Genomic DNA, 16,079 nt, shown 5'->3' with positions numbered 1-16,079 from the left:
TAATTGGAAGTGCATTGGAAAAAGAGGGGTGAAAACTTTTGCAAGAGAAATATTCTTGTCAAGTGATTCTTCTGAGTCGACAATTTTACTATCATTTTAAACGGTTAAATTTTTTTTATAACATTAAAGGAGAGGAGTTCCCTTTTTTTACATTTCAGAGGACAGAGGGGCATTGTTATGTATGCCTCTGGAAAAAAAAAAAAAGAAAAAAAAAAGAAAAAGAAAAAAGAAAAAAAGGCACACTATGAGTAGGGGTGTAAACGAGTTGAACTACGAGCTGATTTGCTTAAAAGTTCGAAGTCGAAAAATTTGCTCGCTTTTCGGCTCCGTTATAAACGAGTCGAATCACCGAGCTGGCTCCACGAGCGGTACACGAACAATAAGTTAAAAAATGTAGCATTGAATATAATATTAATAAAATAAATTTTATTAAAATCTTATTTATAAGACTTTGATCTAATAGTTGAAATCTAATATAGATGAGTCTTTTTATAATTAAGCTCGCTAATTTTATTTTTATTTTATTAAATATTAAATAAAAATTATATTATATATAATTATTTATTTATATTACAAATATAATAAATAAATTATATAATATAAAATATATGTATTGCGAGTTGTTATTGGAGCCAGAACACGATCACTACTGCAGCTACTTGTTTCGGCTCGTTTATTAAATGAGCCGAAAAATTAAATCCGTGTTCGGCTTTTATTAACGAGCGATCGATCTCGACACTCTTTTGAGCTCACGAAGCGAATGGTTTGCCACTCCTAACTATAAGTGCTTGTTAAATCAAGGTTTTATCTTATCTAACAATTTATATATTATATATATAGAGTTGAGCTATGATACTTATTACAAGTATCTACCATCATGGTGCTATTAGGTTTTAAGCCATTGGATTAACTTTTTGATTTTAATAGCCTTTGGATTAAACACTTATTCCACCATACCAGCTACCACCACCTACCAACCATCATTCTCACCTCAATCTCTCCATCCAAGGCGCTAAAAACCACAAGTATCACCCCATGATACTTTTTACAGATATTCTAGCTACCTATATATATATATCATATTATATATATAGTAGCGGCTAGCCATACTTGTAAAAGTATTCACCCAAGTGATACTTGTGTGTTTTTAGCCCTTGGATGGAGAGATGTGAGGCTTGAGATGATGGTGGTAGGTTGTGGTAGTAATAGTTATTTGATCCAAGGACTATTAGTAATCAAAAAAGTTAGATCTAATGGCCCTAAAACACAAAGTGATCACTTGGTGATACTTGTAAAGTATTCTTAGCTTCTATTTATAATATATATATTATATATTCCAATGGTCCAGTATAAATAATATAATTAAACTAAATGTTGTTAGGATTGGAAGGGTTTTAATGAGGCCAATTTGCATAAAAAATCCACTTATTTTGGCTTTTGTAAATCAGGGCACCTTTTTTTAGTTTTTGCGCATTCGTGTCCACTTTTTCAGCAAACTGACCAAAATACCTTTACTTTTTTCTCTTTCCTTTTCTCTCCTCTTGTTTCTCTCATTCTTTTTTTCGTTCTCGCCAGCAGACGGGGCGTAAACGTTCCGTCTCTCCTCTCACCCTCATTCTCTAGGCCCTCGCCCTCGCCCTCGGCCCTCGCCTTGCCCTCGTCACGCACCCCACTTCGCGCTCCACCCCGCCAGGCCGCCGCCCCGACTTTTTTTTTTTTTTTTTCTTTTTTCTTTTCTTTTCTCTCCGACTCTTCTCCACCGTCTCGACGGAACGATGCGCTCTCGTCTTCTTCGTCCTTCCCTGCCCTCTCTTCTCCCTCTCCCTTATCTCTGCCGCCGTCGAGCGACGTTATGCATTTCGCCGGCGCGACGTCGACACGTGGAGGTCACTGCGGCTTTACAGGCTCGAAGCGAGGTCCTTATCGGTGTCGTCGCCGGGCACCATGCGCTGTGGCAGAGTAAGGTGACAAAAAAAAATTATAGAAAAAACAGAAAAAAAATAAAGATAAAAATTATATAAAAGAAGGATGAAACTCAAATTGACTATACGTTAACTGCTAAAAAATTATAAGTTTTTTACACTATTTTAAGATGTAACTGCAGCTTTAGATGAAAACTACACTTTTAAAACGAGAATTACACTATATTGAGAATATACACTGTATTTTTCTCTTATACACTTCTTTAATGTTAAAACTGCATCCAATTAAGATGAAGTTATACTCTTTAAACAAAATTGCACTGTTTTCTCCGTCTTGTTGCCACCATTTCTGCTATAAATAAGAGGAAATAAGTCAAAAGAGGAGAAACAAGTGCAGAGAGAGAATGAAACTGCATGTTTTAAGATATATATATATTATTATATAATATATATATATATATATATATATATACTGTTTCTCTCTTGTTGACCATTTTTGTGTAACAAGAGGAGAATTAGACAAAGCAGAAGGAGAAAACTGCATGTTTTAAGAAAATATATCTACTGTTTTTCTCTGTTGCACTATTTCTGTGTTAACATAGGAGAAATAGATTGAACAGAGAGGAAACATGCACAATAAGAGGAGAATGGCCACCCTTTTAGAGATATTATACTGTTTCTCCTTCTTGTTGCACTGTTTCTCTTGCTTATTGCCCACTTTCTTTGTTAATAGAGAAAAATAGCTGCACAACAGGAGAAACGTGCAACAATGAGGAGAAACAATTAAAATAATCCTTAAAGGATGCATTTTATTTAAGATAAAAAAAATTAGTTATAATTTCGCTTCAAAAAAAAAAAAAAAAAAAAAAATAAAAAAAAAAAAAAATAAAAAAAAAAAAAAAAAAAAAAAAAAAAAAAAAAAAAAAAAAAAAAAAAAAATAAAAAAAAAAAAAAAAAAAAAAAAAAAAAATGTTAATATTTTATTTAATGCAGAATTTACATCTTACATATGCACTTATAATTTTTTTTGTAATTAACGATGTAATTTCAATCTTCATTCTTCTATTTATATATAATTTTTTTATCTTAATTTTTTTTCTGTTTTTTTCTATAATTTTTGTCACCTTTCTCTACACAGCTAGGCGCCGGTGACGACGCTGGGTGACCGACGCGGTGACGGACGCCGCTAGGACCCCCCGCTCAGGCTGCTGCGCCGCTAGTGACCTCTACCGGTGTCGACATCGGCTGCGGCGAGATAAATCATCGTCGGAGGCCGGCAGGACACAATGAGGATGAGGGAGAGATGAGGGAGCGGCGCGGGTTTACAAGGGCCGAGAGGCCGTCGTGTTCGGAGACGGTTGGAGAAGCAGTCGGAGAGAAAAGAAAGAAAAAAGCCAAAAAAAAAAAAAAGTCCGCGCAGCTTTTAACGGGGTCGGAACGGCGAGGAAGTAGGGACAAGTTGCTGGACGAGGGCAGGGGAGGGCCGCGAGCAGATGGGCCGTGAGAGGCGATGCACGGACCGTTTCTGCCTCGCTTTACCGGGAGAAAAAAAAAGAACTAGGAACGAGAAAGAGAGAGAAAGAGGAAGAGAAAAGTAATAGCGGTATTTGTTAGTTTGCTGAAAAGCTGACCGAATTGTGCCCAAAAATGAAAAAGGTGGCCCGATTTTGCAAAGCCCAAAATAAGTAGATTCTTTTTATGCAATTGGCCGTGTTAATGAAAAGGGCCTATAGTTTAATGTATTATATATATAGCATATAATATAGGCCAATTTGCATAAAAAATTCACTTATTTGAGGCTTTTGCAAAACGGGCCACCTTTTCGTTTTTTGCCAGATTCGGTTCCGCTTTTCTCGTCCCGCCTGGACCAAAATATCCTTATGGTACTTTTCTCTTTTCTCTTTCTCTCTTTCTCAAAGTGTTTCTTGATCGTTATGTTTTTTTTTTCTCGCCGCCCCCGCCGTTCTCCTCGATCCCCTTGCGCCGCCCATCACCGTCTGCCAGTCATTCCGAACCGCCAACCCTCCTCGCCCCCGGTGACGCCGCACCTTGACGCCCACGCCGCTCCCTCCGCCGCCGGCCGCGGCCAGCGGATTTTCTTTTTTTTTTTCTTGCCGCGCCGCCGTTCTCCCTCGATCCTGCGCCGTTCCGCCTCACGTCGTGTTCACGAACCTGCACCTCCTCGCTCCCCCCGGCGACCGCACCCCTCGCGGCCCCCCGGCACTCTCCGCATGGCCGGCGGCCGGCTGAGAACTGCGGGCGCGGCAAGAAAAAAGAAGCGATAGAATTTACACATTACACCATTCACCAACACCATTACATCCAATTACCATTACACTATACCCATTAACTATTACAACCATATACACCATTACATTACACCCATTACACCCTTACCTTACCAATTAACACCTTACCACCATTTACGGCCGATTACACCATTACACCATCTCGCCGACGGAGAAGAAACATGCGTTGGATCTTTTTCATTTTTTCTTTTTTTTCATTTTCTTCTTCTTCTCCCTGCGGAGAAGGGAGCAGACGCCGACTCACTCATCTCCGCTGGACGGGGGGAGCGCCCACTATTCGCACCGCCTCGCGGCGCGCGCGGCGCGAATGGCGTCGTCGGACGATGCGAGACTTTTACACGCCGCGCGACTTGGCAGAGTCGCGCGACAGCGTACCGCCCTAGCAGCCCATCTTGCGGCGCGTCGTGTCGAAAGTCTCGTGGCCGATGTGAGGGAGGCTGCCTCTAGGTGGTGCTCCGCTGTTGAGCTCGGGCTTGGCGGCGCCGACCCTGCGACTGGTCGACAGAGGCCAGCCGCCAGGCCACGGCGCTGCCGACAAGCGGAGAGCCGGCGAAGCTCGGCCAGCTCCGCCGACCACCGCGCGTTGGCTCCGCCGCCAACCGGCGATTGCTCTGCCGCAGTCGCTTCATTCTCCTCCACCAACGCCGTTGCTCCTCCTCTGTTCGCGGCATCTGGCACGGCGGCGGAGCGGTAGGGGTAGGGGCGGAACGAGGAGTGCGAGGAGAAGGGGGAGTCGGTCATGGGTGAGGGTTGTGTCCGCGACGATTGGGATCGAAAAAGGCGATTGAGAGAAAAAAAGAGGAGAGAGGAAAAAGTATATAAGGGTATTTTTTGGTCGTTTGCCTGAAAAGTGACCGAATCTGCAAAATTTGAAAAGGATGGTGCGATTTTGCAAAAAATCAAAATTAAGTGAATTTTTTATGCAAAAAGGCCTATGAATTAAATAATATAGTATTCAAAAAAAGAAAAAAAGAAAAATGGCGTGCATAATGTGATCTAAAGTGCCTTGGAGTAAGATGCACACGCGTATTATGGACGCTCTCCATAGATATCTCGGAATCCGACGCCTAACGTCACACGCACTATCAAATCCAGACGCGTCCGATTCGCTCTTCGACTCATCGCACGATGCCCCGATCTCGGCGCTACACCGCTCCCAGTCCCCACCGCGCCCCTCCCTCCTCCCATCGCCTCGTTCTACCTCCCCTCTCGCCATCATCACCGCTCGCGCCGATTGCCGGAGCCGATCAGCTCCGAGGGGCCAGAATCGCCCGCTCGCCTACCGTCGGCGATTCCGGCGGCGGCGGAGGATTGCGCCGCCGGCGACGATGCGGCGGCGGCGGAGGAGGAGGAGGAGGAGGAGGAGGAGGAGGAGGCGTCGGCGCCGATGGTGGTGGTGGGCGGGGGCGGCGTCGCCTCGAACCAGCTCACGCTCTTGTACCAGGGCGAGGTCTACGTCTTCGAATCCGTCTCCCCCGAGAAGGTCCTATCCCTAGTCTCTCAATCCACTCGCCATATCACTATTTGTTATTGTTTTCGTTCTAAATTAAACGTTGATATGCTACATTGCGGACATTACTATCTATCTCTCCTTTTAGGTTTTCCCTTTTTTTAATTTTTTTTTTTCATGTAAATTTTGGTTTTGGTTGGGCTATTTGGTGAGGAAGCGAGTTGAATTTTGGGTAAAATTTTCCTCTTTTTTTTGTGGTTAAATCGTAGGATCAAACATTTCATTGTATTCTTTATAAAAAACACTTTATCCTACCTCGACCTTATGTTGTTTTGAAATGGGCCCTTCAGCTTGACTTTTTTTAAAATTTTATTTCATATCACTCCCTCAACTTCGGAATCGTTTTGATTTGAGTTATTTTCATAAATTGAAATCAGTACTTTGTTCTAATGAAATGCTCAATCAGCTATCAGCCGATCACAATGTAACAAAATCCCCATTTTAATCGATCGAAATAACTGAATCAAAGGAATCAAGAGTTGTTAGGGTATAGCACAATTTTACCTTTAGGTTGGAATTATATGTTGTGAGGCGTCCAGCGGATGTGCTACAAATTTAGTTTATTCTGAATCATTTGATGACCAAGAGAGCCAATTTAGTTTCTAGTGAATCATTTGATGGCCGAGAGAACCATTGATTACTGCAACTGAGTATTCAATGGCTTCACATAAGAGGAGTGTGAGCAAGTGAAGTTTCATGAAGTAGCATATCGAATTTATTGAGACTTCTCATATTTTAGGATCTTTCAGTTGTTCTTTTGTTGATGCAACATTGTTTCTTTGCCGCCCTTTTTTTTCCTTTCTTTCCTTGGTTGGAAAATTTATTGTTAATTTTCACCTACTGAAGCATGACAGAGCTCTACAAATGGCCTTTATTTTTCGATGCAATTACTATATATATATATATATGCTCTTTGTCTTCATGGTTTGCTCGTGCTTCTTAACTTCTTACTTTTATGCGATTTGGCAAATTAATTTTGCTTTTGTTTTTAGTTTATTCCCTTGTAACATTATCTTCTTCTCTGATTGGATGATTGTGCTGCAGGTGCAAGCGGTGCTATTACTGTTGGGAGGGTGTGAAGTGCCCTCTAGTGCAGTTACTTTGGCGGTTCCCCCTATCAATGTAGACGAGGTGCTCTCTCTTATTGGAACTTAATTTTTAGGGTTTTTTTTTTTTTTTTTTTTTTTTTTTTTTTTTTTTTTGCATATATTCACATTTGCAAAATATTTGCCGTTATGCGAACACTCTTGTGAAGTTGGTACTTGGCTGCATTCCTTTAAAAACTATCTTTATTTGGATTCAGGCGGGGCTGGGTACATATGCAAAAATGATTTTAAAATAGATACCCCGGCAGAGACACTAATGCAAAGCAAATAAGCACGGTTTTTAGGGGCACGCATGCAAGTGCCCCGACGTAGCAAGCTGGTAGTAGAATTTTGCATGTTTTCAGAGGGTTATTGGTTATTTATTTCGAGTTCTTTAAAAATATTAAACAGAGTATGACAGCACCTACAAGTCGGATTGCTTCTCTAAATAGGTTTCGCGAGAAGAGAAAGGAAAGGTGTTTTGACAAGAAAATTAGATATGCTGTCCGCAAAGAAGTTGCTCTCAGGTACCGTTCCTTCGTATTTTATGTTAATGTAGAAAGTTTTTTAGTTTGTGGTGGTTTTTTATAATTCATGGATACTTTTTTGTATTAGCCTGGCTCGCATTGAACATGCATCAGATATCTGTACTCGTTGGATACGGCAGGTGTTATCGTGCATCAGAATTTAGAACCTTTGAACATATTTCGTAATGAATGTCTGTATATACCCCTATATAAACAAAAGAAGAAGTAATCGTAGACAAAGACACAATGTTGCAGGCAAAACTGGGCCTATTTTGTTGCGCTTCTATTGTCTGGAATGGAACTCAAATTCTGCACAATTTGTTACGCTTCCTAAGTTTGTTTGGCAACAAAAACAGAAATTTCGTAGTATCTTCTGCTTCTTTTTTTTGTCGAAGAGATGAGATTGCAAGCTAATAAAAATAATGAGATTGGAAAGTCCATCCAAAAAACATAGACAACGAGGCCTAGCTTTTTTTATAAAAAAAAGCCTTACTCTTTATTAATGGCCCCTTTTATGTCAAACCTTTTGATCAATCTTGTTAGAATGAAGAGGCAAAAAGGGCAATTTGCTGGGAAGATTAATCCTGATGTGGAAGCATCAGCTTCTCCAAGCTGTGGTTCTCCTCCAGCCAAAAGCCAGGACGATAATCCACAAGAAAGAAAGTCAGCTTCTTTTCCATTCTCCAATTTCTCTTAACTGCCTGCTGTTTAAGATCACTACTTACTAATTTCAAAACCGAAGAAACCAGTTTTGGATTTTTTTTTTCTTTTTTTTTTCCTCTACTTCATATAATAATGTTCATGTGTCTTTTTGCAGTTGCCAAAACTGCGGCATCAGTGAAAAGCTGACTCCAGCAATGCGTCGTGGACCTGCTGGTCCTAGGTCTCTTTGCAATGCTTGCGGGCTGATGTGGGCAAACAAGGTAATTAAAATCTTCCCCAACCTTTAGAAAAGGCTTCTTCTTTTTAACTTTTTCACCTGAATGTTCTATCCAATTTGAATGTTGGATCTTTGAAATCTGCAGGGTATTCTGAGAAGTCACATGAAGCCCCCTAAACCGGGTATTCAAAATCCTACCGAAGTAAACGATCTGGTCTGTTTTAATTACCTGTATCATATTTGAAATATACCTGGTTTTATCTTACTTTTTATTTTTTACTTGTTCAGTTCTTTTCTCCCGTAGGTTGACGCTAGTGACTCAGAAATCAGGAGCGATGACAACGCAATCGTTCTCACTTCAGATATCCATAATCCAATTGCCACTAATGCTGACGCATACGTGAAGTATCCTCCACAGTATCTCAAGATACTATTAAGAAGGATAATTACATTATATCCTTTTCTTTTTTCAGGTAGGCCCAAGCGATTTCGGCAAATTCCTCTCAAACCCAGATAAATGAATGACCATACCAACCAGTTTGCATGTCTTCTCTAGAATTATATGGAAAACGACTAACCGATCGCTTAACCGCATTGTCGCGATGGAACCCTTCGCAATGGAACCCTACATGAACTGATGCTGGCATGTATTTGTGCATCACTAAAGCTGCCCTGTCTCAATTTTGATCCTTTTTGTTAACTTACGAAATTTTCTGTTAATGTTCCAGAAATAAGATTTACTATAATGGATAGTGGTTTGTTTAGTTTGATCATCTCTAGGCAGATAACGGCCCGCCAAATTGTAATTAGTTGGTTGATCAAACTTCATATTTTGTATTATAAGATGCCTCACTTAGATTGGATGCTGGGACAGCTCTCTTTTTCCAAAATTATGTTGATTAATAACTTGTGTTGGATAACATGTGGTTTTGGAGATATTCTTATTAATCTTCCAATATTTGCTGTCCCTGCACTAGAGGCCTGTGCGGCGATGCTGGAGCTTCTACAATTGTTTTAATGAAATAAGGCTCTATTTGGGATTATAGGAAGATTGCATTACGTGCGATAAGAAAGTTTGATAAAAAAATATTTTATTTGTTTTCGTATATAATATTGCATTTCACATATCATATTGAATCAGTTATAATATATTTTCTGCAGTCTCATTGAAAAATGTAAAAGCATATCACTTTATGCTTTTCTATTAGTATTAGAAAAATCTCAGGACTAAACGCGGCACGAAAGCTGTTTGAATAAGCCCTTACAAATTCTTTTGTCCAGTGGCTTCTTGTTGCATAGCTGTGAATTTGAACCCTTTTAAAGATGAAGCTGAAAGGCAATTCGCAAATGGCCTGTTTTTGGTTGGACCTCAATTTTTTCAGAATTAAGCGATTTAGTTAAAAAAAAGAAAACTAACATTTTTATCAAATTTATTGATAATTATCAAATTTAATAATATTTATCAATTTTTAGTAAATAGAGCTAGAATTTTACAAAATTTTTATCCAAAGCCACTGGAATAATTCAATTCCAAAAATCAGGGCGTCTTGTCAAAAAAAAAAAAAAGGAGGAAAAAGTAAAAATGAGCCATTTTTAGTCAAATATTTAATCTTTTAAAATTTTGATTTTCCCATCCAAATTTTAATTTATTTAATTTGAGTTAGTCAATGACACTTTTACTTTATAATTTAAGCAGAGTGCTGTTGATCGATTCAAATGAAATAAATTAAAAAAAATTAAATAGTAAAATTTAAATTTTGAAAGAGTAAATAGTCAATTCAAAATGATTTTATATTATTCGCAAGTTCTATAAGCTTTTACGAAAAAAATAATAATAATAGAAGGTTGAGGAGTGTCTTTCATAATCTCGTATAGTTGAGGGGTCTCCATACATTTTCACATTCTATTTAGTTATTACCTTTCCCGTTCATCTTCTTCCTACCGAGCTCGGCTTTTGCACTCTCGATCGAAAAATGGGGGCCGCTACACAACCCTCGCTCCTCTGCTGGAAATGGCCGTGGGATCCCAACCCTAACCCTAACCCTAGCCCCAACCCCAACCCCTGCGGGAGCCCGGAGCTCCCCTGGCTCTTCCGCTCCCTCCACACCCTCTCCACCCTCGCCCAATCCCTCCTCATCTCCGACGCCGCCCCCGATCCTCCTCCGCGGCGGCGCCCTACGGCGGCGGCGGCGGCGGCGGCGGGGAGGGGGCGGGGGCGATCGCGGGAGGAGCAGGGGGAGGCGGAGCACCGGGCCCTCGCGGCGGCGCTGGCGAGCGGGAAGGAGGCGACGGTGGTGGAGTTCTACTCCCCCAAGTGCCGCCTCTGTGCCTCCCTCCTCGACCTCGTGCTCGGCGTCGAGTCCCGGAACTCCGACTGGGTCTCTTTCGTCCTCGCCGACGCCGAGAACGAGATGTGGCTCCCCGAGGTATTGCGCTCTTTATGTTCTTCCTACTCTTCTCTCTCTAATTGTAGTAAATCATATTTTATAAATGTGTTTGAATTGTGCTAATGTAACCAAATTTCTACTTTTCTTAATCAAGTAAGGTTTTTGTAGAAAGATATTGGACTGAAAAATTATGGCTAAAATGTAGTTGACTTCACTCCCATGGATGTAGATATATCGTGTTTTGCGCATTACCCCCAGAATTTAGGTGGAAAAAGTGCGCTTCACTTTGCCGGATCCCTTATTTAAAGTAGCTTATTGAATTACCTCAATGAAGTTTGTATCTTACCCCTAATTGATCAGATTGTTGAGCATGAGTGCTCTATGACATCAATAAGAAAATGCTCGAGAAAATGAGGGGTGTGTGTGGATATGTCTGGTTAGGTGCTACCTCGAATCTATTTTTCATGTCTTATTATAAACTTTACCGCCAATGAAGAAAATGACTTGAGAAGCTCATTGATTACTCATGGTACGCCTTCAATTAACTGAATTAGCAAATATTAGTGTACATAAAAGGAGATAAGATTGCTTCATCATCAGCCTTGGATAGGTTAATGGGGTTATATAACACAATTTGATGTAGTGAAATGGAATCATAGGAAAATATGTATAGTTTTACCTGTTTGCTTGAGTAGGATGTAATGTTGTAGGCAAGTATAAGGCTACTGTCATTTGTTAATTGTAGTTCATTACTAGGAGAACTTGGATCAATTGGTAAGAAATAAGAGTGACTTTGGGGTAACATTTCGGACAAGATAGAGGATGAGTGCTATCATTGTATTATTTTGACAATTGCATTCGTTGGGTTCGTGTTATCTTACTCTTCTATCAAAGTATGGTCTGAGCATTCTTTTGCCTGTTGTTTGGGAGAAACTTCGTAAGGAGTTAACTACTTTCCGTTTGTTAATTATGGCATTCCACTGATTTAACTTCTCATGATATAATGAACTTCCCCGTTTCAATCTTTGAATGATTCTTTATGTTGTTCGGTCCATAAATGGAAGAATCGCCTGGCTTATTCGGGAAACTACTTATTACTATAACTTATATGGATCTTACATGAGGAACTACAAGATACCAAAAATTGTCCAAATTTCCTATGGTAAATACATGTTGTCGCGGAAACCAATATGTGCAGTCTCCAACCATGTTGTTTCTATTGTGAACATTGGCTACTCATTGTGGTGCAAAAAAAAATCAACGGAAGATAGAAAAAGTTCAAATCACTACTATTGCTTCCAAAAGTAGTTGGTGGCTTTTTTATTTTTCAGTTTGCTGAAGAATGCGAACACTACCACTAGAATGCAATCAAAATGTATATTTTTTCACTTTCGTTATGTGTCAACACATTAAGGGGACTATAACGATTTGGTTAAATTGTAGAATGGGTCCTCAACTTTCTTACATAGTTTCAATTTGATCACCAGCTTTTGCGTTTTGAATCATCTTTCTCGTTTAGTAAGAGGTTCTTCATCAAATCAGGTGTAAATGTTCATGCAACCATCTTCTAACCGTATGAGAAGTAACTTATCGACTTGTTATTTAAAGAAACTGATGAATTTAATGTAGGTTTGGCCAAGCTGTTGGGGATAGTTAGGGGTGGAAACGAGCCGAGCTCGAGCGAGCTTACCTCGGCTCAAATTCGGCTTGAAATTAATTTCGAGTCTAAATTTAAGCTCAAGCTTGGATTGAAATTAATTCGAGCCGAGCTCGAGCGAGCCTAATTTCGAGTCGAGCGAGCTCGAGCCCTAAACGAGCCGCTTGAAATTCTCAACATCATACGATCAATAATTTAATTTGTATAGAACATTATCTATAATTTGATACAAAAATATGTCTAATAGTTCAAAGTACAAAATAATTATATAAAATATAGTATTGTAATATGGGAAAAAATAATTTATGAGTTGAATATCTAATTTTTTCAGCCTCACATGTATTTTCTTCCGCTTTCAATCTCCATATTATTCATTTTCATTTATGCAGTTAAAAATAAATAAATTATATAGGTAAATATTTGATTAAACTATCCAATCATATATAACTAAAATTAAAATTTTATATGAATAATAATTTTTTACTTTAAAAATATTCTGTATATTTTCTCAAGCATACAATTAATAGCAAGGTAGGCAACGGCGGGCATATGCTGTTACTTGGTAACTTGGAGGGCTTCCGGCTTGGCCACTTAGGGTGAGAGACAGAAAAAGAGAAAGAGAGAAACATATTGAAAATTTAGAGCTCTGTGAAAAAAAGAAAGAAAGGAAAAATGTATAAATTTAGTGAAATTTTGCTCTTTTATTTGTCTATTGGGTTTATTTTTACGGGTCAACAACATTGGCCCAATTTTAACTAAACTCAGATTATTCACTCAGCCTATATATAATTAAAATATATTATATTTTTAAATTTTTTAATATATATATATAGTGTACAACTGCTATGCTATTGAAAATTTAGAGAATTTGATGTTTTCGAATTTTTGACCCTTTGATTAAGAATTGTATGGTTGGGATGATTGCGGTCCCCCCCTGAATTAAATAATACCCCTAAGATTGAGTGGTCCCTACAAGATAATACTAGTATTAATCCAAAGATAAGAAATGATTAAAGGGGTTGATCTAAGAATCAAAAAATCGAAAGCACCAGATCCTCTATACTTTCGATAGCATAGTGGCTCTACTATATATATATATATATTCGAGCTTTTCGAGCTTTTCGAGCCTAATTCGAACGAGCCGAGTAATACTTAAGCTTGGCTTGAAATGAATTTCAAGCCTTTTTCTTTGTTCAAGCTCGGCTCATTTAATTTCGAGTCGAGCTCGAGCGAGCCAAGTATCGAGTCGAACACGAGTCGAAAGCGAGCCGGCTCGCTCATTTGCCAGCCTTAGGGATAGTGCTCTTGAAAAAGTGCAATATGAAATCGTATAGTGCTGTAACAAAAAAGCTGTAGAATATTTGGTTGATTCTATTATAAAAATGTTGTTTGTTGTAGAAAGCTTTTTGGCAAAAATTCTGATAAAATGTTGTTGTAAATCGATTAAAAGAAATCAACTAATTATTTTTAAATGTCAAAATCAACTAATTATTAAATATCGAAGTGTATGGAAAACCCCTCAATTATAGGCCATTGTGTAATAGTCCCTTAACTTTATTTCTTTTAACTTCGTACTCCCTTCTTTTATGTTCTGTTATTTCGATTTGAGTTATTTTATCCAATTGAATTAAAAATTTGTTAAACTAATTAATAATTTTGCGAAGTATTAAAGATAAAATTACTTTTTAGTTGTAAAAGTGCTAATTTTGTTAATAATTGATGATCGATAGCTAATAAATTATTTAACTTAAGCAAGTTTCTAATTTCATCGACTAAAGTATCTTAAAGTAAAATAGATGAAAATTAAGAGAAAATTGAAAGAAATATAGTTTAGTTTTCAATATTAATTAAATTTTATTAATTTCATCAGTAATTCTATCATTGAATTGTTTTTTAGCAAATTTAATTAAAGCAAGTGGTGGCTAAAAATTAATGGAGTTGTTAGATTAATAAATTTTTTAAACTTAATAAGTTAAAAAAAAAAAATAGAAGCTATATTTTTAGTGAGAAAAAGTAAAGTTGAGTGAATCACTGGAAAATGGCACATGATTGAATTGGGCTCAGTACATCTTTACTATACAGTTTTACCAAAATTAAATAAAAAATTAAATTAAATTTCATGAAACTTAAGAGAAAGAGAGAGAGAAGGGGGAGAACCCCGCCCCCTCCNCCCCCCCCCAAACAAAAAGAAGAGGAGGAGAGTGATGCCTTCCCTTCTGGGAGCAGAGGAGGGAGGGGTTCCCCTGCCTGAGAGAGAGAGAGAGAGTATATTTGTGGTAGGAAAGAGAGAGAGTACATTTATGGACAGACGAGTATTTTTTTCTGGACAGATTTGAATTGTATTATTTCTTTAGGGGTATTCTGGTTATTTTCAGAAAAAGCTATGAAGTGGCAATCCACGTTCCGCCATCTCCACATCGCAGAAGCTCCAATAGTGGAGCCTCTGCAGCTGGTTTGCGGACCATCCTTTTTTTTCCGATTCTAAAATATACCACACCTCATCCAAACAGACAATTATTGGGCACCGTGCTGTTTGGCCGAGCAGAAGCTGGCCCAAACAAGTACGTAGATTGAAGCGGAATTCAAATGATAGGAATCTAATAATAACAATTTAGAAGTATAGGGATACGTGATTCAATTTACCTGTGTAGATAATCATCAATCATTAAAGTTTCTATCCGTGTTGTGAACTCCATTTACGTAGTAAATGTGTATTTTCCTGACCCTGTACAGCTTCTCCATTACGACATCAAATACGTTCCTTGCTTTGTGCTATTGGACAAGCGCGGAAGGGCTTTGGCGAAAACAGGAGTTCCGACCAGCCGTTTGCATGTCATCGCGGGCCTTTCTCATCTCCTCAATCTCCGGCGGCCCCCATCACATAAAGTAAAGAGCTCTTCCTCATGACCTCTTCCTCTTTAGCGCATCGGAATGTTGCAAATACTTCTCTCGCTTTGTTATTCCGCATTAGAATGAGCAATTTGTATTCTCTTCTGTTCACTCAGATTTTTCCCATGTCGCCGATCAAACCATAAGAAAATATAACATTTTTGCACTTTCTCAAGTGTATGCGATAAATGATCTTTCGGAGAAATTGTAATAGGGAAATCGAGGGATAAGCAAAACAATGATGATTCAATATAGTGTTTGTATTACATGAGAGCTGGGGATGAGATGAGATCATAGAACTGGTTTTCCTCTTTTGCGCATAAATAATATGTATTGTATCTTTTTGGTTTGCCTTATAAACTGTTCATCTGCTGCATATTTCCATATCCACGAAAAGCCGATTTCATGCATAACAAATTATGTCTTAATCATCATTTGACATGGAAATTTAATGTATGTATAATAATTGAATGGTTTGGGTCCGGTTTTGGTATCAGGCCTGGTCTTCAGGTTTTCTGATCAGGTTCAATTTTGATTATCATTTGGTTCCTGATATAATTTTGAGATTTGATTTCGTCTTTGGTTTTGGTAAAATCAAGAATCTGACCCATCGATTTCGTGTTTGGATTTGTTCAAAAGTTTTATTATTGTTACTTTTTTAACTTACTGAGTCCTTTATCTTCTAAAATGGAAAGCCATATGTAGTGGTGGTGTTTGTGCACTTTGAATTACAAAACTTAGGGACTAAACTGTAGCTTATCTTTGACTTGAGCAACAATCGAATTGGTTACATCTTCAGATTATTCATTATTCAAACAAAGCAAAACTCATAAAACAAAAAGTTTTGGTTGTAGGAATAATTCTTCAAATTACTTATTATTATTTTAATCTTGGTTAAAATCACAAAAATGAG

General features: G+C 38.4%; 2 protein-coding genes across 7 annotated transcripts; both read left to right on the top strand.

The window, feature by feature from the left end:
• On the top strand, positions 5,533–9,122 carry LOC109718979 (GATA transcription factor 19-like). 6 transcript variants are annotated; one of them, XM_020245498.1, is made up of 8 exons: positions 5,533–5,714; positions 6,786–6,872; positions 7,238–7,353; positions 7,897–8,016; positions 8,171–8,276; positions 8,379–8,447; positions 8,538–8,633; positions 8,711–9,122. In XM_020245498.1, the coding sequence occupies exons 1-8, from the start codon at positions 5,619–5,621 to the stop codon at positions 8,756–8,758; spliced, it is 738 nt and encodes a 245-aa protein (XP_020101087.1). In that variant the 5' UTR covers positions 5,533–5,618; the 3' UTR covers positions 8,759–9,122. The 6 variants fall into 6 exon arrangements, with proteins under 6 accessions (XP_020101087.1, XP_020101086.1, XP_020101088.1 ...); XM_020245497.1 differs by having other exon boundaries at positions 8,707–9,122; XM_020245499.1 differs by having other exon boundaries at positions 8,538–8,638; positions 8,707–9,122.
• LOC109718002 lies at positions 10,154–15,510 on the top strand. Its single transcript, XM_020243973.1, has 2 exons — positions 10,154–10,659; positions 15,011–15,510. The coding sequence occupies exons 1-2, from the start codon at positions 10,207–10,209 to the stop codon at positions 15,182–15,184; spliced, it is 627 nt and encodes a 208-aa protein (XP_020099562.1). The 5' UTR covers positions 10,154–10,206; the 3' UTR covers positions 15,185–15,510.

Source organism: Ananas comosus, linkage group 12 (genome assembly GCF_001540865.1).
Source record: "Ananas comosus cultivar F153 linkage group 12, ASM154086v1, whole genome shotgun sequence".
Taxonomy (NCBI): domain Eukaryota; kingdom Viridiplantae; phylum Streptophyta; class Magnoliopsida; order Poales; family Bromeliaceae; genus Ananas; species Ananas comosus.
This window is presented reverse-complemented; position numbering and strand designations above follow the sequence as displayed.

Coding starts and splice junctions, on each gene's coding strand:
- LOC109718002 (XM_020243973.1), top strand. CDS start 10,207: ATGGGGGCCGCTACACAACCCTCGCTCCTCTGCTGGAAATGGCCGTGG. Junction 10,660..15,010: donor ACGAGATGTGGCTCCCCGAG/GTATTGCGCTCT, acceptor GACCCTGTACAG/CTTCTCCATTACGACATCAA.
- LOC109718979 (XM_020245496.1), top strand. CDS start 5,619: ATGGTGGTGGTGGGCGGGGGCGGCGTCGCCTCGAACCAGCTCACGCTC. Junction 8,017..8,170: donor GATAATCCACAAGAAAGAAA/GTCAGCTTCTTT, acceptor GTCTTTTTGCAG/TTGCCAAAACTGCGGCATCA. Junction 8,277..8,378: donor GGCTGATGTGGGCAAACAAG/GTAATTAAAATC, acceptor TGAAATCTGCAG/GGTATTCTGAGAAGTCACAT.